Source organism: Herpailurus yagouaroundi, unplaced genomic scaffold (genome assembly GCF_014898765.1).
Source record: "Herpailurus yagouaroundi ecotype Mexico unplaced genomic scaffold, PumYag 188, whole genome shotgun sequence".
Classification (NCBI taxonomy): domain Eukaryota; kingdom Metazoa; phylum Chordata; class Mammalia; order Carnivora; family Felidae; genus Herpailurus; species Herpailurus yagouaroundi.
In genome coordinates, this window is record NW_024412419.1 from 39,691,560 (window position 1) to 39,710,796 (window position 19,237).

A 19,237-nucleotide genomic window follows, 5' to 3' on the forward strand; every position below is an offset into this window, starting at 1 on the left:
CTGCCCCTCCCCCACTTGTGCTCTGTCTCTCAAAAATAAATAAAAATGTTAAAAAAAATTTTTAATGACTTTTAAAAAAAGCAAAAAAACCATACACACATCTGTCTGTTATTAAACAAAAGGATTCTAATGCACAAGCCAGTATTTAGAATGAAACACTTGCTTTTCCAAGGAAACTCAAAATTCTGTCACATAGTGCTTTCCTAGGCACTACTTACAATGTTGAGGTATGTTACGTTAGCATAGAAGATTCATAGGAGTGTTAAGAACACCCCACTACAAGGAAAAGTTTTGGAAAAAAAAATTAAAAAAAATGAGTATAATACTTTCTGTCATACATATACTGACAGAGATTTCAAAGTAGCTTTGTGAATGGATCATTCTCTTGTCCTTTAATGCAAAGTTTTTAAAACTGGATCTCGACCCATTAGCAGGTCATAAAATCAACTTAGAGACTTGGTGAACATTAACAAATAAATCTAAAGTATCAGTGTTATCACACTTTAGAAGCATTCATTTTGTAAAACTTGTCTCAGAACTATAAACTTTATGTGTACACAGGGTTATGAGATTTTCTTACTGGCTGCCTCAAAACAGTGTGTCCTCTGTGAGAGGGTGAGGGGCACCAAGCTACTGTTTAGTTTGGTCTAAGGGTGCGTTTCCAGGCTTTCTCTTGCCATTACAAAAAATCCAGTTTTCCATCTTTGGTGATCATCATTGCCCATTTTAGTGGGTAGGGGATGGGAAATGCATTTTGCCATGCTGCAAATACAACACTCCTTTCAACTGCCTGGGTGCTTAAAGAAATACACTCATTTTTAAAGTAACTGTACTCAAACTGAATTCAAAGCACACTAAATTTAACTTTTCTTGAGGATTCAAGTCTTAATCATCAAGAAAAGGGTAAATTTTGCCCAGTGGGCGTGATCCTTACCTCAGAAAATAGGGAGCATCCGAGAGGCTCCTCGTAAGGGAAGCCAGTTCTCTCACAAGCGTGCAGATTCTGATTCAGATCTGGGTTGAGGCCTGAGATTCTGCCTTTCTCACAAGCTCTCGGGTGATGTCGACGCTGCTGGAAACTCCACTTTTGAGTCCTAGAGAGCCCCACACGTTGCAGGGGTAGGTGGCGAGCTCTTTGGCCGAGCTGGCCAGACCTCACCTATATACCACCTGAGCCACTAGCTCCAAATGCAACGGGGTGGGACCCAAGCGAGGACCCACTTGTTCCCAAGTAGGAAACATTCTGAAATCTCCCGTAAGAATGAGTCTTAAAAAATACACAAAAGCAGCACACAAGGATCCTTGGCCTCTACCACCTTAGCTCATCACTGAACAGGATAGACAACTGAGCCTGCTTCTTCTCCCTGGCAATGCCGACCGTGCGTGCCCCACTCTACCAACAGCCCGAATACAGCTGTCTCAGGGCTCCTCTTCCAGGTGACACGCAATTGATCACTCCCGTCAAAGGGTCCCGGCTATGCACAGGGCACAGGAGCCTGCAAACACTGATGTGAGCCTGCCCTAGGAATTGGGATGGTGACCGGCCACCTCCTCTTCTTACACTGCTATGGCACAGAACAGGATGGGATGGAGACAAAGAGATTCTCTTAAATTCTTGGCATGCAGGCCCTTCACAAACACAGGCAGCAGTGTCCTCTTCTTACAACTGACGCCTCCATGCTCCCCTGCCCTCGTACCTCTGTCAGCTGTCACATTTATACAGACGGGTTCCACAAAACACTTTTTAAATGTGCATTTCTTTAATTTTTAAAAATATACACAGGAGGAGCCATGTGTTTTACATAGGAATACACACATTAACAAAGCATTTGTTATAGTTTTCCAAAATTCTATTATATCAGTCTGAAATTTATAAATTAAGTATAGCAGAACTTTTAAAGTCAAAATGAAATCCCTGAAACTACTGGATGCAGTGGACTTTTTTCCAAAATCAAATGAACGGAGAATATGAATATGGTTTGTGTTAAATAAGGTTTATTGTTAGCTTTATTGCCTATAGTCTATAAGATGCAACTTTATTGTGCCTTTGCAAACAGGATACATTTCTTAAAAAACTGATCAAAATTTTCCATACATATAGCTCTATATGATAGATTACAGTGCAACACTATTTTTGTTACATAATTATAGAAATACTATAGAACCCAAGAGCACAGCGTAAGCAAAAGAAATACAATCCTGAGCCATCTGAACAAGATGATTTAATGAATCCTTTTAGTGTAAGTTTAGAAAACACGGAGGAGAAAAAAAAAGATACATGCACACTGCAGTCATGAGCAAAATACATTAAATACCTGTTCCTTGCTAGACACAGGTTGGGGACTATGGTGAATTTCAGACACATGCACACGCACTCACACTTCCATCTACTCCTGCTTCCCTCCCATCCCCAATACATTCACTCCCACCCCTTCCCCAAAGAAAAGATCAGGCACTAAATCCTAGTGAACCCCACATCTGCCTTGCTGGAGAACGTGAAGGGACTGCTAAAATAAGAGTAGAAATCCTCACCCACAACATGAAACAAAGCATGTGCCGTAAGCCAATTCCAGCTGCTTTTGCCTCTTTGGAAGTAAACGAAGCATATGCTCACTACAGTTTACAACTGTAGAGGGAAAGGTCTTGAAAACAAAACTGTCTTCCCTCCCTATCCCCTGAAGTAAAATCAACAGCGGAAAACTCACCCTAAAACTAATTGCCTCATCTGCTATTAAAATACATGTGTCATTCTATTTTTGGTATCTATTCAATCATAGTTCAGTAAGAACAGTTCATGAAGTTTGTACCTGCTTATAGTAAACACTACTGTACCACATAAAACCCACCACGGCTGGACAGGCTTATGAAGCACCAAACCTTCTACGTGTGTGTTCCTTGCTAACATTCACTCAAGACCACAGCATCCTAGTGTTACCAAGGATAATGTACGTAGAGTTAAGTAACGAAAGGTATTTGGTTTGTGTCTTCACCTTACACATCCTGGTGATGAAATTAACCAAACCATGCCTTCCCTGAAAATAACCTGAGTCTGCTGACTACGCAAACTGACCAGCTCGACTGTCAGTCCACTAATCAGAGGTTGAGCTGGAAAACCAGAGGGCTAATGTCTACCAGCAGCTTGTCTTGTGCGGATAACCAAGAGTTCTTGGTTTTTGCAGTATCTATTGTCCCAAAGGCTGAACCACTGAGGTGGAAAGAACTCACAGCATCAAGAATACTGAACAACTACACAGCCTGCGGGACTGCCTGGAGAGAAAAGAGGATCCTCATTCCCCACAGGACGTGCTGTGGGTTTTAGTGTCTCTGTGTACATCAGCTGCTACAGAAAGAAAAAAAAAAAAGATTAACTCCATAACTTTCTTATTTTCAATTAAATGCTCATACACTCACAAAATAGTCACACACCCTATGAATATGAGGTGGCTCTTCTCTTCAACATTTTTAAAATCAAGAGGCACCAATACCCGTTCATTTATGAATTAGAAGTCTCACAGAATCACCACCAAAACGACAGAAATGGCATTTGTGATGATCACACAAAGGAGAAAAAGATCGAAAGATAAACTTAGCCGCCGTATTTCAGACTGTACTTGAAAGCACAGACGCTCTGGCTAAATTAGAATCTAAGGTTCTAATAAGGTTTTCTTGGTTTCGCATAGTCCCATGGCCTTTGTCCGTGACTGATAAATGGAATGGTTCCTAAGGTAATTGAGGAAACCACTCTGCAATTCTGTTTTCGATGTATATTATTATAATTAGTCTGCCTAGAAAAAAAACCCTTGGCTCTGTCATGGCCTTCTGCAAACAGAGGAAGAGCATGGCGAAGAGCATCCTCCTGCACTGTTGACTACACGGCCTCGGCGATAAGGTCCTGACGCCACTGGTGAAGGGGGTTCCAGAGCAGAAAGGACCACATGTTGTATTTCAGCATCTTTGGTTAAGGTCTGGCCTTGTCAAATCCACCTCTCCTTCCCATTTAGTCACCAATGTTTTAAGCCCATGCCTTTAGTTAAAGGTCACAAGACATAGTTTTCATGTCAAATCAAGAGTTTCAAATTTCTGACCCTACCCTGCCCAGTAGGACTGTAAGGACCTTACACAGGAAACTGTAAAATCCAATGCTTCAGTGAAAAGCATGCTCTTTTTAAAGTTTCATGAGCTGCATAGAAAACTGTCAATAGGATTCCCAACACTGGGAGAGGGACAGAGCACTTTGTCCTTAAAAGTGGCCTGAGCCAACTATATGAAGTGTGTGGCCCCCCAAAATATTTACCACCAGCCTCTAGAGCAACATCTATATTGTACAAATCTTATGTGAAGCCTAAATGTTTTATACGTTTTTCAGGTGGAAAGGTGAGAATAAGAGTTGTGAGTAAAGCTAAATCTGGCCTAGTGAGAAAAAAGAAGTAAACAAACAAACAAACAAACAACGTCTGGATTTTAATTCAAAGGAAAATATAGGTCATAAACCTGTTTTACATCCTCAGCCAGAGTTGCCTGGAATTCTCTACCTTCTGTTATGGAGTCCAACGAGCTTCTCTCTGCTCTCTTCCTTCACTGCTTAACCGGATAGAGGGGAAATTTTAGGGAGGGTTCCAACAGGAAAGCAGAAACATGGCTAAAGTCCCGGTGGGGCCAAGACTGAGGTCGGACAGAGCAAGCGTCGTGCCTGGATAGCCTAACGCTGCCCAAAGCGGTCACCCGGAAGCCTGACCACACACAGCAGTCAAGCAGAGTTCTCCTGCAGGTACTCCTTTCCTTTAGACGTACCCCCGCTCTCCCAGACAAACATTTCAGGACAAACCACCTGGTCTGGTATGGGCTGGTACGCTACTGCAAATGCTGACACTTTCCAGTGAACTCAGCACCAAACCTGTTTTCTCCCTCCCTGCGGAAGAAACCAATCTGCAGTTTAAAACACAAAGTGTCCCAGTCCTCTTTACTTCTGTGTTTTCTTCTTTCTCCATTTTCTCATCAAAGTTTTCCTATATTGACGTTCAGTTCCACGTCAGATGAAGTAAAGTTGCAAAATATTTGGTGATTTCCACAGAACATTCTTCTTGTAATGAACTGACTTAACGCGCTTAAGTCAAACTGACTTAACGTGCTTAAGTCAGAAGTATGTCCAAAGAAGTCCTTTCCATGTAGTTCGTTCATCATATAAAGACTCTTACACATGGCTATTTCTGGACAGTGCATTAAACGAAGATACCTCACAAGAGAAAAGATCATTATCTGTATCCATTAGAATAATATACAGATTCACAGTCAATGAGATGATACACTTTGCAGAAGAGAGGCATTGAACGGTATACTATTCAAATACAAAAACAGCAATAAACATATTCTGCACTACAGAAAATATGCTAACTTCTAACTTTAAGGATTTAAAGTAATGAGTCTGGTAACTGCATTTTAGGACTGGAACATGCTTCTTCCCTTCCAGGGACACAATGTTTGATGCCGGTGCACATATATATATATATATATACACACACACAACACTGTGTCTGCAATGATATACAAAGAGACAGACAGCCGAGTCCTGAAGGCAGATTTCAGAGAATAGAGCTACCAAGACCAAGAGAGCAAATATTAACTTAAGAACACCTCTAACTTCAGAATTTCATTTTATTGAACACACCTTTTAAAACAAGCACCTCTTGGCAATAAAAGCAAAGAAACACGAGTACTCCTTCCACTCTGTTCTAGTGGAAGACTTCTCACACCAACCTGCTAAATTCATGATGGAATCAGAAACAGGCAGCCCACTGGGGCTACAAGCAGAGCTCAAATGCAGGTCTGCTAACTTCTCGGGGAGAGCTGGAGCAGAGGAAAACACCAAAAAGCAAACTGGGCATCTATCACAGCTTTCTTCCTTAAGCAAAACAAATGCAAATTAGTTTTATAACCACAATTCAGTTTTTCAAACTTTTTCTGAAGAATTTTCATTTAATTTTGTATACATAACAGGAAGTAAAACTTTTTTCACAAACATTCTCAAACCTTACAATTATCAAGAAATGACTAAAGTAAAAGCAGGAGAAATATTAAACACATGGCAGGGAGGTTGATTTCTGTTTCTGCTCTTAAAAAGTAAAAAAATCACCATATAATTAAGTACAAAAACCTGCATTGAATGACAACTGCTGGTGTATTTACTTGATCAAAAATGAAGACCAAGAATATAATAAAGCCCTATGATAATATTCGTCTGGAGCACTCCCCTCAGTGTGTGTACACTAAAATGTTGGCAAAGTTTCTGGAGCATTAGCTTATATAAACACGGGAGTCCTCAGTTAGCTGCATTAAATGGAACGTTCTCTTCTGAAATGCGCCACAATTCAGTTTCACTTACAAATCGCAAATTAAAGTTATCTCTTCAGAAAAATATCTGTTTGGCATCTCCTGGACTTTGTTCCATTGGACAATATGGACATTTTAATCTAAAGACAAGAAAGAAAACATTGAATCAAGGAACAGGATCAGTACTGAGCATTCAATTTCCTCTACGGAATGTCAATGTCTTTAACAGTCACACACTCTCCACACACTCACGTCTGTATTTTGTTTTGAGGGTTAACTGTGCTTTCCCTTATTACACCAGCCAAGCTCTGAAGGGTCACAAATAAATACCAATCAAGCCAGATGCTAAACTGAAGGCTTTTCTTCAGTGGAAATGAGTGAAAACTGTTTTGTAAACAAAACAAAGACAACGGTTTTGAAAATTGCTCTTGCAGTTTCAAAAGTAAGCCCAATTTTCCTCCTCCAAAGTTTAGGCTGTGCCTGTCTTTGAACAAGCTTCAAATGGACTGGTCACACAATCCACTCAAGTGCAGCAAATCTAATGCCAGCGGCTGAGCCTAGAAGGCTTGCTGCCTACCAAGAACAACGCCCAGAACCAGCACGGTCTAGTCACCACCCACCGGCACCACCAGGGTTGCTGCATGGTCTGGGAAGGGCACAGATAGCTTCATTACATGTGAAGACTTTCTTTTAAAAGAAAGACTTTGGGGCGCCTGGGTGGCGCAGTCGGTTAAGCGTCCGACTTCAGCCAGGTCACGATCTCGCGGTCCGTGAGTTCGAGCCCCGCGTCAGGCTCTGGGCTGATGGCTCAGAGCCTGGAGCCTGTTTCCGATTCTGTGTCTCCCTCTCTCTCTGCCCCTCCCCCGTTCATGCTCTGTCTCTCTCTGTCCCAAAAATAAATAAACGTTGGAAAAAAAAAAAATTAAAAAAAAAAAAAAAAAGAAAGACTTTACCATACAGGTCTCAAGTGAACTCCAATGAAAAATGTTCTAACTGCCTAAGCTAGAAATAGGCTTTTGTGCCTTTTTTCTTTTTATTATAAGTTGGGCCCAGTATGAGTATAAAAATTATAAATGTATATACCCTGCGAATTAGCAATTCCAAGTCTACAATTTATATATCACATGTAGATAAAGTAATTCTCTTTACAACAACAAAACATTTAAATGTTCATTGATAGGGAATTGGTTAAATAAATTATCACATTTCCATATGGTAGAATACTCTGCAGCTCTAAAAAAAGAATGAGGGCTCTTTCTGTAGCATATAAAAGACCTTCAAAATACATCATTAAGTAAAAAAAGCAAACTTGAGTACCATATAGGGTATGTTACCATGTGTGTAAAGGCAGGGGGGAAATGACAATGTACTGCCTACCCAAAAGTTAAGAGTTAAAGATCATGCTTATAAATCTAATCATCAAATTCATGAACAAATAAAAAGACTGACAAGAAAAGAAAAGAAAAGAAAAGAAAAGAAAAGAAAAGAAAAGAAAAAACATCAGATACCACCTTCCCACTAAGTTTCAAAAGAAAATTTTTTTACCAACATTTAAAAAATCACTTACTTGCTACCATTAAACATTTTATTCAGGGCATCTCTTGATATAATATGACCACAGACCAATTTCATGGGTGGATTGTTATCTGTTGTTTGCTGACGAAGAATGGGACAGGCAAATATAGAGTGATACCAGCACTTTTTACCAAGGTCCACTTCAATCTTCAAAAAACAGTAAAAAGGCTCAAGTTACGTCTCGGAAAACCATCTACATGTCAATATGCACTGGGAAGCAAAAACATTTATCAGTCTACTCATCCAAATGTATCTTTTTACAGCACTCTTACCTCAAAGACAGGCAGTCTTAGGGATTCAAGCCTTACTTCATAATTCTAATTAACCTTCAAGATTATTTATAACACTACTTTTCAAACTAAATTCTGATGTCTGAGGAGTCAAAGGAAGGCAATGCTCTAGATGTCGAACACTCCTGAAAATCTGTCAGAATAGATATACCCTAAGAGCAAAGCCCACCAGAAACCCTGTTTTGCAGCACACTCAGGTAGGTGGTAAAATTCAGTGTAATAATTCCTTTAAAGACAGAATAAACAAGGCTTACTTTTATGCAAGGTTCAGATCTGAGTTTCCCATGTTCTGTGTATAATGGTCCAGAGAAACTACCTGAAACAAGGACTTTAAGCTCAAGTTCAGCAAGACCTCTCACAATCTGTACATCAGAGCCATGGTAGGTGTACCAGTCATTTCTCTTCACAGGGAATGAAACAAACAGAAGCTATGAAATCACCTAGCACAATGGTTGGCACACGACAGCGGGCTCCACAAACGTCAGTTCTTTCTGTTTTCTTTCCTTCCAAAATGGTTATCAATATAAAGTCTATTACCCAGACTCTTTCAAGAATGTTGACCAAGTGTAACAGAACAATCCTGAGAAATAATGGTCCGATCATCACCTCCCATTGCTTTACTACCCCAACACACAGATGTCAGGTGAATTCAGACTTCAGCGTGCTCTGTGCTCATGCACAAATGTCAGAGATGCACGTAGCACAGCTGGGAAGCTGCCAGATTCTTGCAGGCACCTTCCTCAGCAAAGCAAGTGAAGGCTCAAGTTCTTTTCACTTGTTCAAATAAGCAACAGTCAAGGAGGGGTGCTGCCTGTGTCCTGACCACACTCAGACTGGGAATGCATCTGTGTCTTTAATCAAAACAGATCTCTGAGGAGGAGCTGGGGCAGCCAACCGACAGTTACCAGCTGGAAGGTGACTGTGGATAAACCTGTGCACAGGCGTGGCAGACAAAAAGCAAAAGCCAAAAGCGTATTTAGCCTTTTAGGGTCCGTGACACAACCGTGACAGGCATGATAACTGCAGTCCAAGTTTTAGTGCTTACTGTCAAAGGTCACATACAATGACCTTTGCCACTCCATGTCATAACTCCTACAGCAGCAAAGCTGGAGTCCCTACTATGTGTCCCATGTTATTCTAAGCATACCAATGTTATCTCTAGTCTTTAACAGCCCCAGAAAGGGAAGGAAGGTACCACAAACTACTGCTTAGAGAAGTAATAGGGTTGGCAAGTGACTAGAGGTGATGTTTAAAATCATGGCCTGGAGAGCAGTGGACACGCAGCACTGAAGGGCCGCTGAGGACTGCACGTGTACCAGGGACAACCTTTATTTTAGCAGCTCTGTGCTTATTTTGATTCAGCACAAACTCATGATTTCATAAATATCGATGCTTAACACAAAACTAAATTCAACCAGTTGACTCACCGCTCTTCTATTTTAAAAAACCGTAGTCCGAGTGGTTTCTCCAGGGCCCTGCAGAACACACTGCGTGCCACAGTACAGACGCCACGCACACCTGTGATGTCTTCCTTCACTAGCTCTCTACGTCAAAATTGTATTCGTTTTTTTCTACTTCAAAATTAAAAACCAGAAACTCCAGCGCCTCCAAAATGTACTAGCTCCCCATTTCTATTGTTTTTAATCATGTCTACACATGACATACAAGAATCCTGGCTGAACGGCTACAACGGTGTTCTCTCGTTAAAAGGCAAAACAGGGATTTTAAACTCTTAGCATCCATGTTCTTCTCATGGCAGGAAAAAACAGAGAACGGTAGAAAGTGGAACTCACAGGTAATTCATCTTTCTGGTTCCAAACTCCTGTGCACTGCCTCTGTTCTATCACGGCTTTGATATTAATTAACGCTGGCAGTGCCACACAACCTGCTGAGAAACTGGGAGAGAAGAGGAAATGTCAGTGCCAGGCCAGGTGTCAGACAGCTTGGTCCCAGGAAACATCAATCCCTCCAGACTCCATGTGCACAGGGTCCTGGCCATTGGACAGGGCACAGTGCCCTCTGCTTTGTTAAATCAGTGCCAAGAAAAAAAAAAACAAAAACCTTCACAGTTTACAAAACCACCAGATTCAATGGGCTCTGCTTATCAGTCATTAACGATATCCTGAAACAGTTTCTTGCTCAGCCTCCTTCTAGACCCTAGACCAGGATGCCCCTGTCCAGGGCAGAAGTGCTCATTTCTCAGACCCAGAAATGCTCACAGTCGTCTCTCAGCCGAGTCCCTCTTCAGGACTGCCCTCAGTTGAAGCAAGTCACCTGATCAGGGTCACATCTGATGACTGCTCTGGGTGAGGATACAGAAGCCCAGCTTGTCGCCCTAATTTGGAACAGCTGCACAGGCCCACCATGGCGCCAGAGCTCCTCAGGGATGTGCTGAGGCCTCTGATACGACTACTCTGCAGTCCAACTTACCCTAATCCTGCTGCTTTCATTCTGCCACGGGGGCTCATCCTAACAAACCTCCCTCGTGTCATCTCCACCATTTCACACTCTGTTCCCCCAGAGAACCTGACCTGCAGCCTGCTCATGCATTATAACAAACTGCCTCAGTGTCTCCTATGCTCAGCTGGAACACCCCACGGAAGGCAGAAGGTACCTTGTTCACCTTTGTAGCTCATACAATGCCTGGCACATAGCAGGGATCTAAAACACTTGAGGCATTAAATAAATAGGAGAGCTAAAGAAGTTATTTTCTTAAACAGGTTCATCGACTTCTTGTTTTCAAGACCCACTTACATGCTTAGATATTAAGAATCTCAAAGGCATTTGTTTCTGTGGGTTATATTATTGTACTAGAAATTAAAACTGACACATTTAAAAAATATCAATTTGTTTAAAATAATAAATATATCACGTTATAAATAACATTCTTACCAAAAAACAAAACAAAACAAAAACTCCGTATTTTCCAATCCAAAAATTGTGACAAGACTGGCACTGTTTTACATTTTTACAAATCTCTTTATGCCTAGCTTTATAGAAGACAGATTCTTATATCTTCTGTTGCATTCAATTTGTTGCAATGTGTTCTTTTGATTTAAATAAATGGGGAAAAAAATCTGGCTTTAAACAGACAGGCAGTAATTTAATTGCCTTTTCAGATAATTGTGATATTCCTTTAATGCCACACCAAAACTCAACAAGTAGTAGATTCTTAAAGGTTAGTTGCAGAGTGGAGTGAATCCTTGCCACTGAATTTTTTTGTTTCCTGCTACATTAAAATCCAATTGTCTGTCTCACACTGTGAATGAATCTTTTACTCATGCACGATTTTATAAGATCACAGTGAATTAAGATCTTCTAAGTGTTAACACATTTCATTACACAATCTCAAAAAAATCAAATTCATTAATATCACCAATCTCATCAGAAAAGTATTGGGAAGGGACCCCTGGGCAGTTCAGTCAGTTAAGCATCTGACTTTGGCTCAACTCAGGTCATGATTTCACGGTTCATGAGTTCCAAATCTACACTGGGTGAGCTCAAGCCCCACTGCAGGAGCACTGTCAGCACAAAGCCTGCATGGGATTCTCTCTCTCTGCCCCTCACTCACCTGTGCACTCGCTTGCATGCTCTCTCTCAGATAAATAAGGGAAGGAAGGAAAAGGAGGCAAGGAGAAAGAACAGTATTGGGAAGCTGCATGCCCACAGTGGCAGATACAAGTTTTCCAAAATTGCTATCTTAGCTTAAACTCATGAATTTAAAAGATACAAAAAGATATAGTCAGTTGCTTTCCTTGACATGACAGGCTCACTTCATACATGTGAAAAAACAGCTGCCAAAAACCTAAGTGTAATTAACTGTAGTGATTCTTTTTTTTTTTTAATGTTTGTTTATTTTTGAGAGTGAGAGAGACAGAGCACAAGCAGGGGAGGGGCAGAGAGAGAGGGAGACACAGAATCCTAAGCAGGTTCCAGGCTCTGAACCATCAGCACAGAGCCCGATGCAGGGCTTGAATCCACGAGCTGTGAGATTAGGAACTGAGCCAAAGTCAGACACTTAACCAGCTGAGCCACCCAGGGGACCCAGCTGTAGTGATTTTTTTCAAGAAAGAACTATTTCGTGAAAAAAACAACTAGTGGGGGCACTTGGATGGCTCAGTTGGTTGAGCGTCCCGACTTTGGCTCAGCTCATGATCTCATGGTCCCGTGAGTTCAAGCCCCGTATCAGGCTCTGTGCTGACAGCTCAGAGCCTGGAGCCTGCTTCAGATTCTGTGTCTCCCTCTCTCTGACCCTCCCCCACTTGCACGCACAGACGCGCGCGCGCACACACACACACACACTCTCTCTCTCTCAAAAATAAACAGTTAAAAAAATTAAAAAACAACAACAACTAGTGTATTGGCTGATAAAAATCAAGCAACATACACAGGTGTTTTCTGAGACAAGAAGATACTTTGGCTTGAAGTTGAAGTGCTTTATGAGAACTTCCCACTTTGTCACACAGAATATTAAAAAGGTGTGTACTCAAAGGTGAAGATGTAATAAAACTAATAATTTTAAATGTTTTGTCAAGAGCAATCTTTTTTTTTTTTTAGAACAGTCTTAAGTAAAACTAGTGTGTCTTAAACTGCAAGTGTGTGGTGAAATATGATGTGTGGGGAATATGCCAAGTCCTTTAGGAGTCTGGGACCGCTCTGATCTGCGAGCTAAGGCTCAAGCAGTTTAATACACCACTGTTGCTGCACCATCTGTGGAAATATCGGCACAGTGAAAAAGGCTCTGGGTGACCCCCAGAGGTTCACAGATGACACTGCTCTAAGACTGTTTCATCACCAATTGTGATGATCTCCTGAAATACCAACCGTACTCTTCTTTAGAAAGACAAACGTTCTCTTCAAAAGCGAGACAGGAAATTAAGAAAAACTAAAGCAAGCAGTGCATATTTCAAATCAGGACCCATTTCCATACCTGACGCTGAGAGGGGACTCCACCGAGAGTCCCAGGAGGGCACAGGCGTCCCGAGTAAAGATGTCACAGATGTCAGCCCACTGGTTTGCATCAAGTAGGTGAACGTATGGTGAGTTCTCAATCCCTTGTCTCAGGTACACAAGGCTTCCCATCAAAACCTGAATGTCTAAACAAAACCAGTGACAATTTGGAGGTATGAATGAGCACTCCTGAAACAGGGGCTGACGTGGGGGTGGGAAGCTGAGAAAGGCAAAAATTCCCCCAACTGACATAGCCTAAGTTATTAACAATGTCTTTTAAAATTCTGGTCCTTAAGCTTGGTTTATCCCTTCACTGTAAATCAAAGAAACAGCATTGAGAGAAAGGGGAAGAAAAGGAAAACACTGAATACGAACTTCAAGTTACTTTACTCTTATACACAGCATAGTGTAACTACCATTATCTAGATGAGTAATGATAACGTTGTAAATGGGGCCACCAAACATTTCTGGCTGTAGAACTGGCCAGGACTCCCACACTGACATTCGGTGTCACTGCTGCCACCTTGGACACTTTGTGGTGGCATGCCTGCCTGCTCTTTCTCCTATCTCTTACATACAGAATCCCCAAAATGCAATGTCTCTTTCTGACTTTGAATCCAAGAGGCTTCAATGTTTTACTTTTGTTCTAGGTCCACTCAGCGATCTAATAATAATCTAAGCGATTAACATCTACAATTATTTTAGTTCCTTAGCAAATTGGTATTAGATCTCCTTAAGATAAACCTAAATCCCAGTGGTGGCTATAGGTCTGTTCCAATTAAAAACATTTGACTCTAGACTCACCTTTTTGATGATTTAGGGCAAATGGCTGAAAATTTTTAGCATATTGTAATGCTTCTCGTTGATTCGTAGTTCCGCCCATTAACAAGCTAATAAAATACAGTCTGTGTAGTTTAAATTCCAAGGAACTGTTTTGGGCTATGAGCATTTCTCGGTTTGATACTGCCCATCTAAAGGAAAAGCAGAAAAGATTTTAACAGTAATTAAGAGCCGGCAAAGAGTGTCAAAAATTCTTTGAAACCTAACAACACACAAAAAAGGGTCTGGTCTGCCATCTTGTGGAAATCAGTGGTAACATCAATCCCTTGGCCCAGAGACTTTTGTAAAGAAAATAAACATAACTACACCCAAAGAGACACTTCAGCTAGTGAAAGTAAGATAAAAATAGTAAGTCAGATGACAATTAAATATTTAGTAAGGTTTTATACCAAGACAAGACTCTGATGAGTCACAGGATATATTTGGAACTTGTACAAGGCCCACTTTGAAGCAGGTGTCAGCCATGAGATTCACTACTCAATTGCCCGTATCCACTACTCTTTTCCTGTTAAACTGGCATGGCATATTTATAAATGAATCATAAGATTCTGAATGGGAACCATCTATTTTTAGACTTTTTGGGGGCACAAGATTTTGTGCTGCACACTTTGAGATTAAAAACAGCAAACAAGGTTATTTGTGCCTCAAGGTGTTTTCAGTCTAATCCGGCAGATAAAACTACATACATATCACATTTATATCACACTGTGCCATAATGATTTGTACAAACATACTGCTAATGAAGGAAAGAATATCCAATTCTGAAAGATCCAAAGTACAGGGACTCAGGACTCTCCAGTACACACAGTTGGGATAACCAATGTTGAGCTGGGTCTACCACTCCAGGTGGGCACTAGGCAGAAAAGTGTACCAACCAGCTGTTAAAATCAATTTTGCAATCAAATGGTAAGGAAGCATTACTTTATCTCTTTAAACAGATTAAGATGTAGGAGCCATATCGTATTTTTCATCTGACTTTCAGTTGGACAAATATTCTAACTCATTTCACCAAGAACCAATGGAACGTGAACTGGGTATGATTATAAACCCGGAGCAGCTCTGCAAACTACAAAAGTAAAATGTTTCAGGTTCCTCATAATGATCAGTTGAATGGGATTAGACTTCACAGAACTCTACTGTTACAGGATCCTACCCTAAAAGGGTTCTACATGCACATGGGTATTCTAATCAACCTGTTGATGCATCCACATCTTAGAGTCCAAACATGAAGCTTCTGTGACTTCAAAATCAAGGTTCTTGCTAAAAATATTTTAAAACTATATTCATCACTTAGACTTTGGCAATATTTACTTAAATTTAAGTAAGCTTTGAAACCTTGCCTGGTCGCAACACCAAGTCTGAGATAAATCCTGCTGACACCAGCAACGTACTTTTGGCAGCGATCTTTCATGAATGCCCAACGCCAACCGCCAGTACCAAAAGTATTGAGCGTCTGGCAATATCTAGCTTGTCAGGGACCTTCATGATTTCCAGTTCCAAGGAGTACATTTATTTTTATTTTTATTCCAGTATAGTTAATATACAGTGTTGTATCAGTTTCAGGTATACAATCTAATGATTCCACACTTCCATACATGACCCAGTGATCAACATAACAACTACCCTCCTTAACCCCCTCACCTATTTCACATATCCCCCCTACCCACCTCCCCTCTGGAAACCATCAGTTTGTCCTCTACAGTTGAAAGTCTGTTGCTGGGTTTGCTTCTCTTTTTTCCTTTGCTTGTCTGTTTTCTTAAATTCCACATGAGTGAAATCGCATGGTATTTGTCTATTTGGCTTTGCAGCTCCATCCACATGGTTGCTAATGCAAGATTTCATTCTTTTTTATGGCTGAGTAATATCTCATTATGTGTATACACCACATCTTCTTTATCCATCTATCTATAGACACTTGGCCAAGCAGTACATTTAAATCATGTTGCTTACCAAAAGTTTATCCTACACCCCTCACTCATAAAATCATGAGTGTGTTTTCCTACTAACAAGGAAGGAGAGGCAGCAAGCTACTTGTTTTCTGTTTCTGATATGAGGTACATGTGTAAGAGTCTACAGAGTCCAAGAAGGGAACTAATAGAGAATAACTACAAATTTTAATAAACAAAGTCAACAGAGAGGGCAAAGTCCTTACGTAGGCAATTCACAAAGGAAAAAATCTATTTCATTTTCACAGGCAGATTTTCAGGATATAATATTAAAGGTGGGGAAAATTGTCCTGTCTAGGAAAAAATAACTCCCAGTTACAAGAATCTTTAATGGTAATGATTCCAGGGAAGCTGGACTGCATGCATTGTTCACCAACTGTTATGGTGCATGGGCTACAACAACCCAGACCAGGGCATCAACTCTCAGAGCAGCACCAGGAGGCCAGAAATAATGGGAGGACATAACGGTGGTCCAGAGGACAGTGACTAACACAGTCTATGCTGTCCTACGTTTTACAAAATTACTTTCAGTTAAGAAGGCAGTAACTTTTTAAGCAAATGCAAAAGTAAACGAAATTCTTAACTTCTTTTTTAATCAAAAAAGCTAACAGTAATTGCAAATTACATTTCCTAAAAGTAATCCAAGCCATGAATTATGATTTTAAGCTCTGCAAACTATATATATATATATATATATATATATATACATATACATATATACACACACACACACACACACACACATATATATATATATATATATATATGTAACCCATTTAACTTGGAGAGGTATTTAAATACTGGACAATGTAGTTCCTAATTTATCACTTATTTTTACTCACTTTCAAATTTAGCTATAAACAAGGCTACAAAATAATCAGAAAAAAAGCTAACATTGCTAGTTCCTAACCCCCAGGCCCACCAAGAAATTTTCAGGAAAAGTAAATAGCTATTTCATTACAAAAAGGAGCTGGAGAAATGTGGGGAAAATGCAAACTCCAAATTCACAGAATACAAGTTGTCATGTATTTCTTAAATTACATTTCTTGACCTTCTGTCTTGAAACAATGTATTATCTTCACTTAACTTTTGAATATTATATTAAGCCTAAATCTCACAAAGCAAAGCATTAGATTAACCATTTCTAAGCTTCTCCCTTCCTGGCAAAATGTCATTTTCTACACTAAGGATCTCTGCTCTCAAACGTGTAAACATATGTAAGTAAGCATTAAGGTGAAAACCTTGCCTTATAGCACCTCTCCCTCATACCTCCAGGCACCCACATTTGTATTGTCCTGACCCCAATTCCTTGGCCACAGTTGACTGGCCAGGTAAACATGGGTTTTAAAATCACACTCTTGTGGTGTCTCATATAAATGAATTCATCTATCCCTTATCTCCTTCATGATCACTTCATGATCCTGTATCTTTTGTGCTTGAAGTTCTTAATGATTGCCTTCCTTGACAATCAGAACATCTGCCTTAACTAATCTCTGGAATCTGGGTACAAATTTCACAGCAGCATTTTTATCTACACTAGCAGCCTCCCCAGAGAGCTAAACGTTAGCCAGTTCATGATGACTTCTGAATTGATGAAACCATCTTTGGCAGTAAAGTTCTTCTTCAATCTCCTTATAATTACTGTTTTCTTTCAATACGGCCAACTGCCACATGGCCAAACTAACCTTTTTTAAAAAAAAAAAAAAATTGCAATCCAAAGTAGAAGTAAACATTCCTTTTAAACCATAAGCAGCTTTCCGTTCCTAGTGCAATTTAAATGAAAGAATGTCAAAGTGGCTCTACCTTGATTTTTCACATTCATAGTGCTTTTTTCAGTACGGCTTCTATCATGACTTTGTTCAGGCCTGCATCTCATCCTGGCTCCGCTCTGTCGATGGCATTTTCAACTTTTTTTTTGTTTTTTAATGTTTATTTATTTTTGAGAGAGAGAGAGAGTGTGTGTGAGTGGGGGGCAGGGGGCAGTGGGGAGAGAGAGAGAGACAGAATCCGAAGCAGGCTCCAGGCTCTGAACCATCAGCACAGAGCCTGATGTGGGGCTCAAACTCACGAACTGTGAGATCATGACTTGAACCGAAGTTGAACTCTTAACCGACTGAGACACCCAGGCGCCCCTCAACTCTTTCTAATCACGTGCAATTTCACTTCTAGCAATTCATCTTTGTTGACCAAGCTCCTCTTTCAAAAATCCATTTCTGTAATATGTTGCACGTGTTTATCTCTGGGGGATGAGGAGGCAAGACAACTACACGCTTGCTGAGGGGTAACGAATGTGTGGTGACCAATCACTGACAGACTTGGAAGAAGTGATGTGGTTGGCTGTGATCAAGATGCACATCTGTTATTTATGTGGTGATTTGTTATTTATGTGGTGATTTGGGAGTAAGGTTTGTAGCTTATGCAATTACTTACAGTTTACACAGAACTCGAAGCAGGATCCAGGCTCTGAGCGGTCAGCACAGAGCCTGATGCAGGGCTCGAACTCACAACGGCAAGTCATGACCTGAGCTGCAGTCAGAAGGTTAACCAACTGAGCCACTGAGGCACCCCAACTTTATAAAAACCAAGAAGGCCCAGAGTGGCACAAAGGAGAAAGATGCAATGTTTGAAGAACTAATAAGCAAGTCCACGTGTCTATGGCACAACTCTTTTTAAAGTAGGCTTCATGCCCAATGTGGGGCTTGAACTCACGACCCTGAGATCAAGAGCCGCATGCTCCACCAACTGAGCCAGCCAGGCGCCCCCACTACGGCACAACTCTTAAAGAAAGAAAATTAGGTTAGTTTTCTTTTTCTCACCAAGATCCCTGCCCCTCCACTTTTCTTAAGCAGCACAGGGGTGGGTGTCAGCAGGAGCAAGAAGTGGTTGGCCAATAGGAGAAATTAGCGGTGTTTGTCATGTGGTGTGACAAATTAGAGGAGGAAAATAATGAGACTAGAATGGAGACAGAGGTTCAGGCCAAGAACCTGACATCTGAACCTAACACATTCAGATAACCTGATCTAGCAAACTTCATTACCATCAAGAGTGATGTGTCCAAGTGAATGAAAGCTGGTCTAGATGGAAGACCTGTTTGCTTTGTGCAGTGAGAAGCCATGATCCTACCTCCCAGTGGAGGTGCTGGTTAATTTTTTGCAAACGAACAATCAAACACAAAGTGAGTAGCTGAGAATAGAGCAGAAAAACTCAAGGGCCAGGCTCAATTGCCACATTTTCTACAACTTTCCTAAATAATCTCTGCAGCCACAGAACTCTTGATGTCCTTTGTATCTGAACCTCTCACATGGCTCA

General features: G+C 40.7%; 1 protein-coding gene across 5 annotated transcripts in view; it reads right to left on the minus strand.

Annotated features, from left to right (window-relative positions):
- The window catches only part of RMND5A (required for meiotic nuclear division 5 homolog A), a 69,256-nt gene that overhangs the window by 4,119 nt on the left and 45,900 nt on the right, over positions 1-19,237 (minus strand). For 2 of the 5 annotated variants that reach the window (XM_040496837.1, XM_040496835.1), the window contains 5 exons: positions 13,947-14,113; positions 13,123-13,288; positions 9,986-10,088; positions 7,895-8,049; positions 1,742-6,467 (listed from right to left, as the gene is read on the minus strand). In XM_040496837.1, the coding sequence (XP_040352771.1) occupies positions 6,404-6,467; positions 7,895-8,049; positions 9,986-10,088; positions 13,123-13,288; positions 13,947-14,113 (655 nt within the window). In that variant the 3' untranslated portion in view covers positions 1,742-6,403. Of the gene's footprint in view, positions 1-1,741; positions 6,468-7,894; positions 8,050-9,985; positions 10,089-13,122; positions 13,289-13,946; positions 14,114-19,237 lie in introns of those variants that run through there. The other 3 variants (XM_040496832.1, XM_040496833.1, XM_040496834.1) reach the window with 3 other exon arrangements.